Source organism: Pyricularia oryzae, chromosome 5 (assembly GCF_000002495.2).
Source record: "Pyricularia oryzae 70-15 chromosome 5, whole genome shotgun sequence".
NCBI classification, from domain to species: Eukaryota; Fungi; Ascomycota; class Sordariomycetes; order Magnaporthales; family Pyriculariaceae; genus Pyricularia; species Pyricularia oryzae.
This window is the reverse complement of record NC_017852.1, coordinates 2713746-2730075: the sequence shown is the minus strand read 5'-3', so window position 1 is coordinate 2730075 and position 16330 is coordinate 2713746. Positions and strand designations below refer to the sequence as shown.

Below are 16330 nucleotides of genomic sequence, written 5' to 3'. Positions count from 1 at the left end.
TCGAGACGAAAAGACACGCGAGTTTTAAGAAAGAATAATCATGTGTTCATCATTTTTGTCACCGTTGGCAGTGCTGCTATAGTTTATATGCCCAATCAAAAAAGGAAATCCCAGGGGTAGTCGCTGATTAACAGCACCAAATGATGGAAAGAGAACTGAAAAAAAAAAAAAAAAAAGAAGAAACGGGCCTGAAAATGCTCAAGTATATATGTCGAGAAGTGGCAAAGGAGTGACAGGGCTTCCCATTCCAAGCCCCATGAGGTATCATTGACAAAATTCAGAAACAACCGGAAAACAAATAGGGATATTATGAGTAAATGAATGAGCCGAAAAGAAAGCAGACGATAAAAAAGAGATTCAAATCATGTTCCCGTTCACGCTGACCTCAAAGCCCTCACCCTTCTGCTTGAGCGCCTTGGCGAGCATCAGCTCGCGCATCCAGTCGATGCGGTCGTCGCGGCCCTTGACGGCAAAGTGGTGGGGCTTGCCAGTTCCGTTGACACCCTCGCCTGGCGGCGGGGTGGGTGCCGCGGGGTTGAGACTCTCACGCTTGCGCAGCAGACGAACGCCGCCGCGCGGGTCTTGCGGGATGAGCTGGAAGCTAAAGGCGCCGACGTCGTCGCCGGCGCTGCCGCGGCGGATGTTCATGGCGCGGAAGGCGGCGTTGAGCTTGCCGCCGGCGAGGGTAGAGCAGGCGATGGCGTAGTCGTCAATGTCGACGTACTCGAGCGTGCGGCCGACGTCTGCCGCGTCGCGGTGCATGTTGAGCCGGGTACCCTTGAGCGTGAAGTAGTGCTCGTGCCATTCGTGGCGGAGCATGCGCGTCTTGCGCTTGCGCATGGTGCCGGCGTGCGTCACGCCCTCGGCGTCGTGCGAGGTGCCGACCCGGCTCACGACCGTGGCTGTGCCCGTCGACGACAGGGCAGAGCCGGGAGCGGGCGCGATTGCCTTTTCAAAGTCGCGCTCCGTGCTCCACGGGTATTGCACCCGCGGTGGCGCCTGTATCTGCCTCTGAGTCTTGGCCGCGCCACCCCTGAGCGGCGACGAGGGCTTGTTCCGCGGTGGGGACTCGATGATGGTCACCTGGTTTTCTGCCAGTGCTGGCATCACGGGGAACGAAGGTCGCCGGGAGGCACGCGAGGCAGAGCGCTGGGGCCCGGCGATGGGCGACCTGAAATTCATATTAGGGGGGACAGACTGGGACGTGTCGCGGGCCACGGGGCCGAGAGGCACTGCAGTGACGGGTACGTCCATGTCCGAGAAGGGGGTGCCAAAGCGGTAGATGGCGGTCGGTGTGGCTTCTGGCGTGGAGCCGGCCGAGTTGCTGCGCTCATGGTACTGATGTTGCGGTACCCGAGGCGTGACAGCCGAGGGAGGATGCAAAAACGTCTTTGGCTGTTGGCCGGGGATGGAAAGCTTCGGGAGAGCCCGCAGGGCCTCGCGGGGCTGGTGGTGTTGTTGAGGGTAGAGCTCAAACGGTGGCGTCGGGGGTACTTCACTCGACCCAGCGCCCAGGTTGTTTTGGAAGTTGAGGAACTGTCTCACGTTGTCTTGCGGATCCCGAGACTGAATACTACGTAGAGACGCCTCCTGCAGGTATTGTAGTGGCGGTATCCCGTCGGTTCCCATAATGTCCGAGGACGCCACCACGGACGCCATGCCAACAACGGAGGGGATAGCATCTGATGTTGGGCGGTAAGGCTCTGGGTCCCGGTGATTGAGGGCTTCGGCCGTCAACGGGTTGCCAGGGTCGCCAGCGACCATGATGACTCCGCCCTTTTCCATGTCGACAAAGGGGTGATCCTTCTTGAACGCCTCGATCATACGTTGGTTGCGCCTCCATTTGGAGCAGTTCTCTCCCTTCTTGCAGTGGTGCGGCTTGGGCATCATCTGCTCGATACCAACAATGGAGACGGACTCGAGGGGCGAGATGATGTCCTCCTGACTGGGTTTTCTCCTCCTGCTAGGCTTGCGCTTTGGCTTGTCGGCACCATCGGTCTCGCGCTGTTCTCTCCTGACCTCCTTGTCCGGCTCATCCTCGATCGGTGTCTCAGGCCTGGGCGAGGCGGCACGGATGTTCATCATCCTGTGCATCTCGTTCCATATCTTGGTCCTGGCTCCAAAGGATTGTATGCCCAGCTCGACGAGATCCTCAAATCTAAGAGTGATGAGGATAGCACCGGTGATGTCATTTTCCACAAACTTCTCAGCCAGGTTCATTTCGATGCCCGAGTCGAGCATCTGCTGCGCAACCATCTCGGGACTCCAGTTGGCCAGGTCGCATGTGTCGAGGTCCCTGGAAGTGAATTTGAAAGGACCAGGCGTGCGTCTCTTGTTCGGCAGTGGTGTGAGATCTAACGTGACTGGTAGCTGCCCTTGCGTTGCTACTTTTGGTGTAATTGGCGACAAGGAAAGTGCATGTTGGTATTCCATCGAGTGTGAAGAAATACTTCCACTCCTGAAAAGATGTGGTCCTCTCGGCCCTTCAACTTGCTTCAGCGAGCTCGTGTCAAAGTGGAACGCTGATCTAGCATGCGTTGTTCTTGGGGTCTGGACCTCATCATATGATGAAAGTGTTGTAAAACTTGGTTGGCCAGACTGGGCATAGTTGTTCACTTCATATCAGTATAAGATCCAAGCTCAAGGGCCGCCATGTGGAAAGCTTACCGAGTTGACACTCAATCTAGGTGAGTTATCACCATTCTCAACATCGCTAAGAATCTCGTCGTCGTCAAAGTCAGACTCCATAAACTCGGTAGCTACCGAGAGAGGCCTTTCTTGAGGTGCATTTTTTAGACTAAAGAAGGCCTCGTGAAGATGAGGCTTCTGGAGCATTTCTGGCTGCAACTGGTGCGGCCTTCCGCTCCTCGAGCGAACTGCTGAAGCCTGTTTTGTCTAGTGTCAATGTTTTGTTCTTTTGCCATGTTGACAACCCAGTAAAAACTCGACCTACCATCACTTTTGCACGACCTACGGTCGTATATTAGCAATCGGAGGTAGTTGTTGTTTGGCCGCCACCGGCAGGGCTATGGACACAATGCCAGCCCTATAGACAGATTTAGTGTCTAAACCGTGAGGTTATACTGGATATCTTGCTGTACTGATAGACGTTGCGGAGAGTTTGAGAAGAAACAAAACCAGACTAAACAAACAAACAAAAGCAAAGCCCGATACCTATTGCTAGCACCTGGCAGTCAACACTAGGTCGCAAAAAGGGGAGAAGGTGGTTGAGTGGACCGGTGTGGGAGCCCTGAGTCCAATATGTATAGGTAGTGTAGGTATGTGCGTTATAGATGGTATGGATGGTATGGATGGATCGGAGTAAAAGTTGAGTGGTTTAACTCTCACGGCTATGCGCCGAACAAAGTTCACAGCTTGGTTACGGCCCCGGCATCATGCATGGGACGCCATCACACGGTGATAGTGTGCTCGACTGCAAGCGATGCAGTGAACTAACTGTACGTGGGCGGGGAACACCTGGTGAAGAGATGAGAAAAATAACGGTGTGATATGGGAGAGTTATTGGGTAGGTATGAATAGCTAGGGGTGTGGTCTTTGCTCCAAAGGACAGGGACGGGGTCCACTCTCTCTTTCTCTCTCAACCTATCTGTTACTCTAGGCTTGAGCTTGCTTTCGAAGAGAGCCCGCCGTGGCTGGATGGTTGGGGGGAAGGTGTGCAAAGGGGGGTAAACCCTTTAGTCGCCCCATCTAAATCCATTCCGGTCGCAATGATAATAGTAATAATAATAGCCGACAAAGGTGGCCTGGCGCAACCGCCGAGTAGGCGTATACGGGATGCAGCCAGCGCGAAGAAGAGCGGCAACAAGACCCCGGGGAAAATTCCCAAGGCTGGTTGGTTGGTCAAGCATACATGTCCTGGTACGGTCCTCAGTCATTGGCCAGGGCCGACGAGACGACCAGATGCTCCGAACATGGCCGATAATACCAACCTCTCCTCCATTGGTCGAAAAGTCGGGAATGGGACGGCATGTAGTCTTTTTGACGCCCAAAATAGGAGCATACGCGCTCACTACCGTCTGCAGCCGCTGATTGGTTCAGGCGGGAGATGGCGACGAGGGCCTCGACAAGCCCAGGGAGCAAGGGATCCCGACGAAGATCCCACCCTTAGACAGAGCGATATTTTTTTTATTCCTCAATTTCTCACCCTCCTTCTCGCTCACCCTTTCCCCGCCTGCACTCCCACCTCTTGGCGCTTGGCGGGAATGTATGTGCCATCTTCCCCAAAGGAAAAAGCAAACGACGCTAAACCATGACAGGGAAGACAATCGTGCAAAAGAGTTGGACTGGTACAACCCCCTCCATGCGGGAGGAACAAGGCCTATCGTGTGCAACATGGCACACCATTGCAATGTACTGTACTCAACAAGTGTATGGTGTGCGACGGCATATGGTACGACTCTTAACATGCATCTCCCGCCCAAGATGGTAGTATTTGCCATAGTACCTTATGCAATTACCTATGTAACCATCCAGCACGAGAGTTGACCGATCAAAGTGGCATGCATCCACCATTAGCGTACCCGAGGCTTGTGTTTCTGGAACGTTAGCTCTTTTGTTCTCTGGTCTCTTTTTTTTTTTCTTAACCCCTTCTTTTTTCTCTAGTTTACTCGCCATCCTTTCTCATGGTGGCTGACGTAGGTACGGTATCCATGTGGCCGCATCTATGCGACCAAAAGACATGTCGGTTGGGGGCGGGAGCCAATGCGTGGCGGCTTCCCTTGCGTCGTGGGGTCCGGATAGATGAGTTCATGTTGGTAGCAACACTTGCATACCCAAGTACTGGGGCATGCCTGGCGACTGGTTAGCGGGTGCTGCCGACAACTGTATGGAGAATCCAACTACCCATGGATTGATGCCCTGTTGGTTACGTCGATAATATCAAGTGGACACCGATATATGGTTGCTTTACTGCATATGTTTTGTTTAGCGATCTCGTTTGCAGCTCGTGATCCCCTGAACGTCAATTACTCATGACCCAGTCGATACAAGTTTGACGGGGACTCAGAACCCTGAGGCGTGCAAGATCATTAGCGAAGACGATCTGATGGGGGCCCAATGGGGGCCGATTTGAGATTAACCAGCGCGGCGGCCGTTATGCCGCTTTGGCCTTCTCCGCTTAAGAGGGGGAAAGGAAACCAGAAAAAAAAAGAGAAAAAAAAGAGAGAGAGAGAAAAAGAGACAATTCGAGTCCAAACAAAAACCCGCAGAAACACCATGTGATAAACCTGCGCTTCTTTCACGATGACTACAATGTTGTAATTGGCTCCTAGGTATCGATATGGATTCGCTCGCAATTTCTTGCTACCCATGCTCCAAGAATTGTGCCGTTATGTCGGTGAACCCTAGACCAAGGCACAAATGCCTCAATTTACTCACAATGGCGGTAGAGCCCTAGACTAGTGCGCTCCATGGGTATGAATCGATTAGTACTTCGATGACTCCGATGCATAGCACCAGCGATGATAGACCGGCTTGACCAGCTCCTCGGTTTACCATTGTCCGTAGGTTCGTCATCATGTGAGACAATACCCGGGGTGTACAGAAAAGTTGATTCTGCATGAGATCCCCGGGCCGAGACCGCCAGTCAGCTCAGCAAGCTTCGAGAAAAATAAAACGGCCCCGCGTCGGAGCTGGCAAGCATCGTGACGCCAGCCATTTTTTTCCAAATCGTAAACGGGTACGTGCGTGACATATTGCTTTCTGTCCACCTGCCCGATAGCTCCACGGCCCGTATGTGACACCATTGGACCAAGGAAAAAAAGGAACAAAAAAAAAAAATCAACGCCCTGTTCCCGTGCTGCAGGAAAGGGAGTCATAGTGGCGCCTTTCTTCACCGACAATTGGAGGTCAAGCTGCCCAGCGCGGGAAAACCTTGATCTAGAGACTTTTTTTTGGTTTCTTGTCCCTTGAAGTCCCCGGTCATGTGTGAGAGCTGATGCGTAATACGATACGCGGCCGGGGTCGGAGGCCGGGTCGAGGTCGGCAGAACAAAGGGAAGAAGGCATGTGGCGCTGCGACAATAGCACAGCCAGCTGAAAGCCATTGATCTGCCGGGTACATTTGCGGTGAGGCAGAGGGAAGCGGTTGTGGCAACTTATCAGGTTACACATGACCGATGCTCAGGAGCCACTCGAACGCCATTTGTTCCTGGCCTTGCAAATGGGCGCGCATGCTCCGTCTCAATCTGGGTGATTTAGTCACGAGATCATGGCCTCAGCAGGTTGGCCGTTGATCCACAGCCTGTAGTTTTTGGCTTACCCTGTCATCTTTTGGTTCGGTTTTCTTCTAAAAAATAATTGTGCATGAAGATTCCAATTGGCTTTAGGGCGTACCAGCCGGGGATATTCCGTACGCAGGTCGCTACTTGGCCGAAGCTCGGGCTGGTTCCCCGCTTTCTAACGGCTGTTATCCGTCCAGCGTAAGCCCATCGATGTTTTGAATGATAGCACTAATGCATGCCGCTTAAAGGACCGCTAGCGCAGCAGAATAAGGCAGATTCGAAGATCTTGACATGTTTGTTAGATCGAGTGTTGCCGGGTAACCAATAGACACTGCTAAAATATCACTAGTTCTAGGAATATCTGTCTTACGAAAACATGACTTGGGATTCTGGAAAAGAAACAGGACGCCCTAAACCGTTGGTTCCCGATACACCTGCAGACTAAGATGAGACAACTTTTTTTTCTTTTACACGGAAATTTTTGATCGCTGGCCAATTGGCCGGCCGAAGTCTTGCTCACATGATATCGAGTCCAATGCGGCCCTTGTTGCCACCAAGCCTCGAGGCTCGCCTCTGGGGTGCCCATCTTGTTAATTTTTTTTTCTTTACAGGTGGTGTGCGAATAGATGGTAGAGAATACGAGAGACAATTTGAAGCTTCTGAATGCCCCGATTAGCCAGGTGGAAAAAAAAAGAAGAAAAAAGTACAGCCACTGACGAGCAAGATAGAAAGAACCCCTGTTGCCCAACGAACGGCCCGAATTGCGACGTTCACCCCCTCTATCGCGAATGACCACAATGCGGGCCATGATGGCCAAGGCACTATTGGGCTCTGCGTCCCCCGAATGATATCGAGAATCTCGGGCCCGAAGCTTGGATTGGGCTGTCAAATTCCGTCTACTGCGGTAGGGTGGGGGTGCTTTAATGCTACAGGGCCCATCCCTGAAATTATCAGGCGATGTCCCGATGTGCCTCGAGCAGCTTTTCTCCGCGCAACGAAAAGTTCAGGGTGCTGCGCTTTTCAATGGGGCCCTCCGCTTCGGTGTGTTTTGTTTTGCTTGCGCAAACACTTCGCTAGTACAATTTCGCACTCGTTACCGGCAGATTCTTTTTTCTTCACTCTATCCCCCAAAAGGCATGCTCCGCTTTCCCATTGAAGTCTGTCTGGTGGGGGCTTTTATGCATGAAGGCAGATTGAGTGAGGCGAAGAAGTGGTCGTAGCTTCAGCCCCAGCCTTTGAAAAACGGCCGTGCGTCCCGTCGCAAGCCATGGGTGTAATCCGCCGTACCCTCCCATGTCCATACGCAGTACGGAGTACGTACCGTGCATAGGTAGGTAGGTATGTAGTATAGTGGGAATCATGGATGAACGATCACGATGTTCTGGTTGGGCATGAAAAAATTCAGCATTTCGGCAATGTGACGACGGAAGAAATCACTCAAATCATTCAGCCTTGGGGGCTGCCCCCAGTGGACCATTGCCCATTCTCTCCCTGGTTTGTAATTATCACATCATTAAACGTTTTCGCGAATATGCAACCCGCCACGAGGAAGCAATGCAGCCGCAGGGAGCTTTTGTCGTTCACATCGGTGTTGTGCCGAGAGGTTAAACCCTGTAACCACACTTGAGTCTTGAGCGGTTTAAACGGTACCGGCCATTGTTTGGAAAATGCCTGGCTCAATTGAGCCAAGTGGAGGTACGGCGAGACGGCAAGCGATCTACAATTGTAATGAAAGACAAACAAACATGCTTGAATTGTTGAGTATTCCCGAGGTTTGCCGACTGCAAGGGTTGTTTACCCTTTAGTACGCCGTGACCGCTGATGAACTGATGGCCCTGTCACATTGGATCACACTAGAGATGTCGCTGTTACCTTGGGGCGATGCCCGTAGTGGAGTTTACATTTACTACGTGGGATCAGTACGCCTGCCTTCAACAATAATTTTTTTTTTTTGCACACAATAGGATACTAACCAGAATCCTCATTGTGACAGCAGGCTGTGGCTTTTACTACTGCCTGAGCTTCTGCTGGCGTGAGTTCATTATAACTACCTACCGATATTGACTGAATTATACTGCATGGCTGTGACTGTTATTGCCGACTATCGAACTGGCTACCTTTTTGTGAGCAGTGTAATACCCACCCTGCTAAGGTCCAGGCAGTAGGCACCCTGTTGGGGTGGGTACCTCGGGCTACCGTAGACGGCAAGTAATGGAAGGTGCAACCATGTCAGTACCTCGGTGGAGAGGAAGAGGCATGTCTCTCATCTACTGCGTACAGTACAGTACGTAAGTGGTAGTAGGTAAGGTAATCATTGTGTACGCAGTAAGCTCACGCCCCAACGTTCCAGTTTCCCCGCTTCGAACCCCCGACGACCAAGAGAAAACCTTCCCGTTTTGAACATAGAGCTGAAATGAACCAACCTCTCTCGGCTTACCACTGGACGCTACCACAATCTGATAATGAAAATCCATCTACATCACCGGCAAAAATCGGACTGGAGATTAACAACCCAAATAAGCTCAAGCCAGTCTCACCCACGATGTCCCTCCACCCTATTGTTCTTTGTCAGACTCATAAGTAGCAGATAGGGTGCCTATTGGTCTAATGGGTGATATTTGACAACATGGATGCAACTCGGATTAAGATGACACGAAATGCGAAGCCTGCAATACATCGTGGGGTTGTACTGCTTAGAGTAGGTGATGTGATGATTAAAAGAGGCTATACTGACTCGGCACCTTATGCCTTTGGATGAGTTGGGATGAGATTGAGACGGGACGGCAGATCAAAAGAGGGGAGGGGAGGCTTGGGAGGAACCCCTGGAAGATGAGATGGCATGGATATCGGGTATTATGCACATATGAGAGTAAACGACATCAACAACAAACCTCGGGAAATGCAATGGTCTGGTACCCTGATAGGCACATTTAACCCGAGTCCAACTTTTCTGATCCTTCGACATCATTGCGAGATCCACGGAGTCAGGTGCAACGGTCCATTCTCCAGAGGGTTAAATTTAGCATCTTTGACAAAATAGTAGCGTCCCGATCCAAAATTAGCCCATGTGTGATGTGGGCAAATATTGGCTTGTGCTTGGTCAGCGGGCGCTTCCAGTTCGCATGCGCGTCTATGGGTATTTGTGCGTGTGCACCCTCCATTACCAAAAAAAAGTTTCCCAGTACTTTACCGAGGCGGGCATTAGTATGGATGGTACTCCATAAGCAACCTACCAGTAAGCCCAGCCTGCCATCCTAGGTATAATTCAAGGCACACACACTATACTTGCCTACACATTTGAGAAGGTCGACAGGAAATCAATATTTTACAGGATGCAGGATGCGTGGACAGGGATCATAACAAACATCCCTGAAGCCGCGGACGTATGTCAGCACCCGGTTCTACACAGACATAAAGACAATATGCATATATACCTACTTGCACTACAAAGACGGAAAGAACAAAGAGTCTTCGAGAGAGACTCGAAATCATCACAATTGACATGTCAAAATTAACTTTTGTGAGATTCTCTTTCAGGAGAGATGTGCCATCTGGCGGCCATTTCGCAGTTAATTTGATAAATCATCGCGGACAAAGAACTCGTCGCGATGGCTTACATCGCTGGTAGCAGCCATAATGGAGAATGTCGAGTATCCTTGCCTTCATGGATCTGCATGGGGCCGCCCCTGTCGACGATCATCTCATTGGCCAAAGCTCACCTAGGATCTACCCAGTAGGTGATGCAGTTGCCAATCTGGGCCGAGCTTTCGGATGGTGGCTCGTGCTCGTCACAAAGTCCTGGCGGATGATTGGCAACGGTCGATCCCGACTGCATGCGCTAGCAATTTTTCAGCACCGCCCTCCAGCGAATAGCAAGCCAGAGCAGCCCTCCTCTTGCCGTGTGTCTCCACCATCTGCCAACCTCGAACCAAAAAACCCCGCCGCCGGCCGAGGGTTGGAATGGGTCGAGAAAGAAACTTTTTTTCCCCGAATTACCGTAAAGACCTCACTCACCATTGCTGGAATGCACGCACTCTATGCTTGTCTCAGCGGGCTCGCGTGTCGCCGGTCTTGTACCTCCCGTACCTCGTGTGAGGTTACAAGCAAACATGCAAGCACGCGGGTTTGCTTCTCCATGAAGCAAGAATACTACGACGCACGATATCGACACCGTACTTGGTGCTGGGGCATCACCGCAACACACCAGGCCACTGTGGCAGGAGAAAAAAAAATATGGAGGGTAAAGCCACCCGCCATCTTGCACGGGAGGCAGGTGGCCGTCATTTTTCACGGCCGGAGACATTTCCCCAGTCACCATCACCACTGTACGTGGGCTCGTCATCTGCTCTGTTGTCCTACCAGAGGCTCCGGCAAGCCTATGTTCGATGACAAAGGTCTCGGCCAGCCACAGCGAGCAGCTCTCGCCGACTGTCACTGGCTGACCACAGGCTGAGCCGACATTTGTTCTGAGCGGGGCTTGATGCTTGGCTTTACTCTGATCCCTCGCCGTCAGAGCCGACCATTGTCTGTGGGTTTTTCTGCACCTCAAGGTTGTTGGCCGCAAAAATAAGTTGAGGTAGTAATGGTCCCTCGCACGATGCGATCATTGCCCAGTCTCTTCCCGAACGAACAACTCCGCTGGCAGTATTGCCATATTGAATGCACAGACTAGGCAAACCCTGCTTATAACAAGGTCCAAAAAAAAAGTATGCTTATGAGAAGCAGCTCTCTACCGAGCACTAGGGAGTATGTAAAGAGAGATCAAAATGCAAAAGAAAGAGCTTATGCGCGGCGAGACATTGCGCTATAATGACATGAAGCTTGCACAAATCCAGCAAGCACCAATGAGCCAGCCGCAGCCAAGTGAAGATCTCTCAGTTAGACAGATTCTGGGCTCAAGAATTCAAGTGCAAGGATGGTCCGCAAAAGGGCCCCTGTTGTTGCTAATATCTTTGCCCAACCCATCTTCATCAGCTGTTGGTGACTCCTGTGGCTGGTCGCAGCCTTTGTTGGTCGTCCTGCATCACCTATTAACCATAGCAGTATCCAGCCGGAGCGACATGGCGGCCTGCAGAGTAGGTCGCCAAACAGCTTCCCGTTTGGTCACTCAACAACCCGCGTCCCCCGCTGCAAGTATCTTTATCCGTTGTCATCAACCGGCCCATTGTCGGCATGGCACTATGCCACTAATGGATCGCTTCCTATTCCTGATGGTGGGTGGAGATTGGCGTTACTTGGCAGCTTGCACACTTTTGGGGACAGGGTCATGATGTTGATCAAAAGAGTGCGCCAATAATCTCGTGAGTCCCCCCTCCCTTAGCATCTCCTCCCTGCCAACGACCTGCATCTCTGTGGACCAGACTCGGTTTGCAGAGAGGCCGTCATTCGAGCTCCACATCTGCCTGCAGAGCTCAGTCCAACCTACCACGTAGGGCAGAGTGGACATGGGTCCCCAACGAAGGAATAGCCAAAAAAAGACAAAGCTCTCTACTCTTTTTTTGTCTGTGTTCAAAAATAGAACACGCCAACGGACAGCCTACCGTAGCTCGCGATGGAGGTCGTGATATAAGGCTTTGGCCCATCCGTCAAGCCCTTTGAGATCTTTCACTTCTTCCCCCAGATCAGACCAAGGCCAGTGGCAGGAAGGAAGTCCCAAGTGTCGTTCAGTCCCGTTCGACTCTATCCCCTCTCTCTTAATAATATCTCGTCGACGTCGACATCCCATTTCAGACAACAACTCGTTTCGACGATCCGTTACGATATCATCCGACCCAAGGCAAGCCGGTCTTGCTCTGTATCTACAGTCCTTCGACAACGCACATATAGTCTCGACGACTTAATACCCCGATAACTTAATATTCTTGTTCCCGACACCCCGTCGCTTGGAGAATTTGATATTCACTTAGCGCAACAGGGCAATTAATCATCTCAGTGGGCCAACTTGAGTGGATCTAGACCTGGACCTGGACCTGGACTGTGACTAGACTAGGGCCCCGGCTCTCGCTTCCCGCTATCACTCAAGTTCAAGGGTCACCCCCCTTCTCCTCTTTTCAACCCACACACCCTCCCAACCACCACGCCCACCCCCCAGTCTCCTTGGGGCCTTTTGTTCCCAGTCAACGCAGGGTACCCATCTCGTCAAGCACACAGAGGTACAAATGTCAACAATATCCCCCAACCTTCAGGCCAACCTCGCGACAGCATGGCCAGTACCAAAAATGGCTGTCGCATCAGCAACAAAGACAAAGCCGGCCAAGGCCGCGGCCGCCACTGCCAATGGCACTTCCAACAAAAAGAGCCAGATGCACCGCCGTTCGAGAACAGGTTGGTAACCCTCCTAGCGTGCCTTAAAATCTCTCACACACCGGACTTAGACCAGACTATACTTTTTTTTTTTTTTTTGCGATTCACGCTATGAACCTCTATAAACTAACTGTCAACCACCCCCACTTACAGGCTGCTACACCTGCAGATTAAGGAGGAAAAAGTGTGATGAGGGTCAACATGTTTGCTCAGCATGCAAGCACCTCGGTCTCGTATGCGAATACAAGCGCCCGCATTGGTGGAGCAACAACGAGGCCAGGAGGAGACACAAGGATGATATCAAGACAATCATCAAGAAGAAGAAGCTCGCCGAGAAGGGTGCCCACGCTGTCCAAACCGGCATGAGCTCACCCCCGGGCCTGTCTCACTCCATCCCGTCGCTGCCAACCTCGGCCACCTTCTCAGACCCTCTCGACAGGACACGATCCGCCTCCATCGACTCGCACTTTAGCTTCAACTTCAACAGCCCGCCAACGACATGCTCAGAATATGGTGCATTCACTCCTCAGCTACACCCCGACTTCATGTTCACCGGACCATATGCTTCGCCCTACGAGATCGACGTCAAGACTGAGAGGCAAATGTTTGTTAATGATGTGCCTACCCTCAGGGAATCAACAACCTCGACCTTTAGCACCTGCTACACCCCGCCGCCACCGGGCACAACCCTGCCTTCGTTCCCTCTGGAAGGTGAATGGACTGAACAGGTGTGCTCGGAACGGCGGGAGTCCTTCACCGAGGAGACTCTGAATGTCAACTTCTTTGATTTTGCCCATGGCCGCTCGATGCAGTCAAGGCAAGTTGCCATTGAGCTTGACGAGGGTGACCAACGCCTGCTGGACCATTTTGTCCGACATGTCCTGCCGACTATCTTCCCTATCCTGGAGTCCAACCAGCACGGCTCGGTCAGCTCAGACCTGATCCTGCCGGCGCTCCAGAGCAACAAGGGTTATCTTCACTGCTGCTTGAGCATCGCCGCTCAACACCTCAAGGCTGCAACCGGCTCTCAGAGCGAGGACATGGATGCCGACATCATGCGACACCGCTACGCGACCATCTCTGCGCTTTGCGACGCTCTGAACCGCGACGAGAACCATCAACAGATTCTCGAGGCCGCGCTTGGCTTGATCTTCTTCCAGTGCGGCGTCGGGCGCTTCGACGATGCCCTTCCAGACATTGCGTGGCATCAACACTTCCAGGCCGCCATCTCTCTTGTGCAGAAGCTTGACCTTCCCCGCATTGTCTCAGACCCCAACGCAGAGGCTGCACCAACACCATTCAACATGACTCTCACTGCTTGGATCGACATCCTCGGTGCTACAATGCAGGGCCGCGCACCCACCTTCGCCCACACCTACCGTGAGAAGCATTTGTCTGCGACCAACTCGTCTCTGGGGCTTCGCGAGCTCATGGGATGCGAAGACCGCGTTATGTACCTCATCTCCGAGATTGCCTGTCTCGAGGCACTCAGGAATGACGGAATGGACGACATCACTCTTTGCCAACACGTTCATGTTCTTGGTGACCAAATTGGTCTCACCGAGGTTGGCGAGACTGCCCCTAAGCTGCCGTTCAACTCTAATGGTTCGCTGAGCCCAAAGCAGTTGAGCAAAAACATCACGGCGGCATTCAGACTCGCGGCGCGCATCTACCTGTGCAGCCTTGTGCCCGGCTTCAACCCTACACAGGCTAGCTGCATCGGCCTGGTCGAAAAGCTGACCAACGTTCTCCAGCACATCCCCTCAGGCCACCAAGGATTTGACCGCTCTCTTGTGTGGGTTTACCTGGTTGGCGGGTCCGTCAGCCAGCCCGGCTCGTCTTTCCGTGGCTTCTTCGAGGACCGCGTGGCACAACTCGGTGAGGCAGCCAACTTTGGCTCCTTTGGCCGCGTCAGCTCGCTGCTGCGAGAGACGTGGACTGAGGCCGACCAGCTCGTGGCCATGCAGTCTCAGGCTTGCTCCCCTGCTGCATCGGAGACAGGGAGCGTGATCCCCACACACTACATCCACTGGAGAGATGTCATGCAGACAAAGGGCTGGGATTACCTTCTCGTATAAGAGACGCAGGTGCAAGCCTTTGCCTGACGGGAAAAAAAAGAAGAAAAAAGGAGAAAAAAAAACCGACCTGTTCAAATTCGTGTTGGTGATTAAGATTAGAGGGTGCCGCGAGGCATACAGTTGATGAGACTTCTTTCTACCTGGAGATTGGGACACCTCCGGGAGGAAACCTTTTCTGGCTTGGTGATTTCAGAGCAAGCGTTGAATATTGATGATGACGGAGATGACGTCGATGAGTTGAAGCGGCCATGTGGATGGCTTTTTTCTGGTTCTGTATGAACCTAAAGAAATTTCCTTCTACCTTTCATGCTTTCATTTGTATATCTCTTCTTTTTCTTATCTGGTTTGTACCAAGCGTGCATGGGGCGAGGAGTTATGATCGGGTCTGGGACACGGTTTTATGTCTTTTTGGTGGGAAATGGGGGACACGGAAGTCCAAGGGATCATTCATCAGAATAAAGGGGATCGGAATGGGATGAAGATTATTATAGTCTATTCTAGCTGGACATTATACCCAGGATTTCACACAGCGGATCCAAATAACAAAACAATTCACAAGAAATAAAAAGAAATTCCATCGCGCATCATTGTCTTATCTGTTTCTATGCCACACCGGCGCGAACTGCAACATGTCTGCGAGCACTTTGAGCCTACCAAGTGCCCATTAGCCAAATTTGACCCTTCTAAAAAAAATTTAAAAAAAAATCCACTCAGGTCGGCTTGCCGCCGGCGCTACGGGCTGCGCGGTTCCAGGCCGGGCATAGTCGTCAACACGGCATCGCAGCGGATGGTTGCTGCTTTCTGCTGTGATACCGTGCGGCAAACGTCGATATCGAAGAAATTTTTTTATAAGGTTCGTAGCACGCTACAATGGGATTTTACATAAGCGCCGGTGTTGTTCTGCGTGGAGGCGCTAAACGCCGTCTCCGGCGGCGACATATCTATCAAGACCCACGCTATTGGATACTTGGGATGGTCGCCCAAGCTGGCCCATCTACTAATTACAGCAAGCGCCTGGTTTTGTGAATTGGGCGGTTAGCTGTTCTACGGAGGCAGCCGGGAGGCGTGCAGAAACCGAACCCACAACCAGATATCTCTCCTGAGCCGAGCTCGCTTGATGCCCAAAAAAATCCAGACTACTGTACTGTAAGGCGTACTCCGTTCTGGCACCTTGCAAGTATGCACTACCACTGCAGTCAAACACGCGAGGTGAAATTGTCACCCGGTATTTGGGGCTGGCGTTCCTGCTTTTTGACAAAAACTCCGTATATATGGATATTGATGGGCTCACGCCCTCGATCCATTGCGCTGGCAGTGGAGGCAACTGTTCTTTTTTTTTTCTGTCTGCTGGCGTATGCGTATACCGCTTGCGCCTGGTCGCAGGTGTGCATAGCGACTGTGGAGGCCTGCGTGCTTTTGTTTTACGCCTTCGTTCATGACTGACCGCTACGAGAGCGACAACAACACCCGAAACCTCGTGACCTAGGCAAGGTGCAAAATGAGCAACATTTCCAGCTTGGTTTTTTTTGGTGTCGCTTCCACTTACTACGTAACCACAGACTAAAAGTACAAGGGTTTTATGGTTTTGGAGCAAGTCAGGTGAGTCACATATAGCGGTGTTGTTCGTCTGCCAAGTTTATTTTCCTTTCTCCTCCAAAAAGGTCCCCTCGGGTCCCTCTTTTACCACTTCACTCCCCATCTTACCCTG

The 16330-nt window shown here is 52.0% G+C and overlaps 3 protein-coding genes across 3 annotated transcripts; 1 reads left to right on the top strand and 2 right to left on the bottom strand.

Moving 5' to 3' along the window:
* Positions 1 to 39: 39 nt before the first annotated feature.
* Positions 40 to 5953, bottom strand: MGG_00492 (uncharacterized protein). Its single transcript, XM_003718522.1, has 3 exons — positions 2954 to 5953; positions 2668 to 2886; positions 40 to 2598 (listed from the first exon to the last, which is right to left on the bottom strand). The coding sequence occupies exons 1-3, from the start codon at positions 2954 to 2956 to the stop codon at positions 358 to 360; spliced, it is 2463 nt and encodes an 820-aa protein (XP_003718570.1). The 5' UTR covers positions 2957 to 5953; the 3' UTR covers positions 40 to 357.
* A 265-nt stretch (positions 5954 to 6218) lies between these two features.
* MGG_17447 (uncharacterized protein) lies at positions 6219 to 7124 on the bottom strand (the record flags this gene model as incomplete). Its single annotated transcript, XM_003718521.1, has 3 exons — positions 6959 to 7124; positions 6354 to 6423; positions 6219 to 6261 (listed from the first exon to the last, which is right to left on the bottom strand). Exons 1-3 carry the CDS (start codon positions 7047 to 7049, stop codon positions 6219 to 6221), a joined length of 204 nt encoding a protein of 67 aa, XP_003718569.1. The 5' UTR covers positions 7050 to 7124.
* A 4657-nt stretch (positions 7125 to 11781) lies between these two features.
* On the top strand, positions 11782 to 15206 carry MGG_00494 (transcriptional regulatory protein Pro-1). The gene is made up of 2 exons (XM_003718520.1): positions 11782 to 12565; positions 12698 to 15206. Exons 1-2 carry the CDS (start codon positions 12400 to 12402, stop codon positions 14620 to 14622), a joined length of 2091 nt encoding a protein of 696 aa, XP_003718568.1. The 5' UTR covers positions 11782 to 12399; the 3' UTR covers positions 14623 to 15206.
* Positions 15207 to 16330: the final 1124 nt, after the last annotated feature.

Bases quoted from the DNA above. Each gene is read 5' to 3' on its own strand.
- MGG_00492 (XM_003718522.1), bottom strand. The intron at 2,599-2,667 runs GTAAGCTTTCCA...AACTATGCCCAG, and splicing joins CTAGATTGAGTGTCAACTCG to TCTGGCCAACCAAGTTTTAC.
- MGG_00494 (XM_003718520.1), top strand. From the start codon at position 12,400: ATGTCAACAATATCCCCCAACCTTCAGGCCAACCTCGCGACAGCATGG. The intron at 12,566-12,697 runs GTTGGTAACCCT...CCCCACTTACAG, and splicing joins GCACCGCCGTTCGAGAACAG to GCTGCTACACCTGCAGATTA.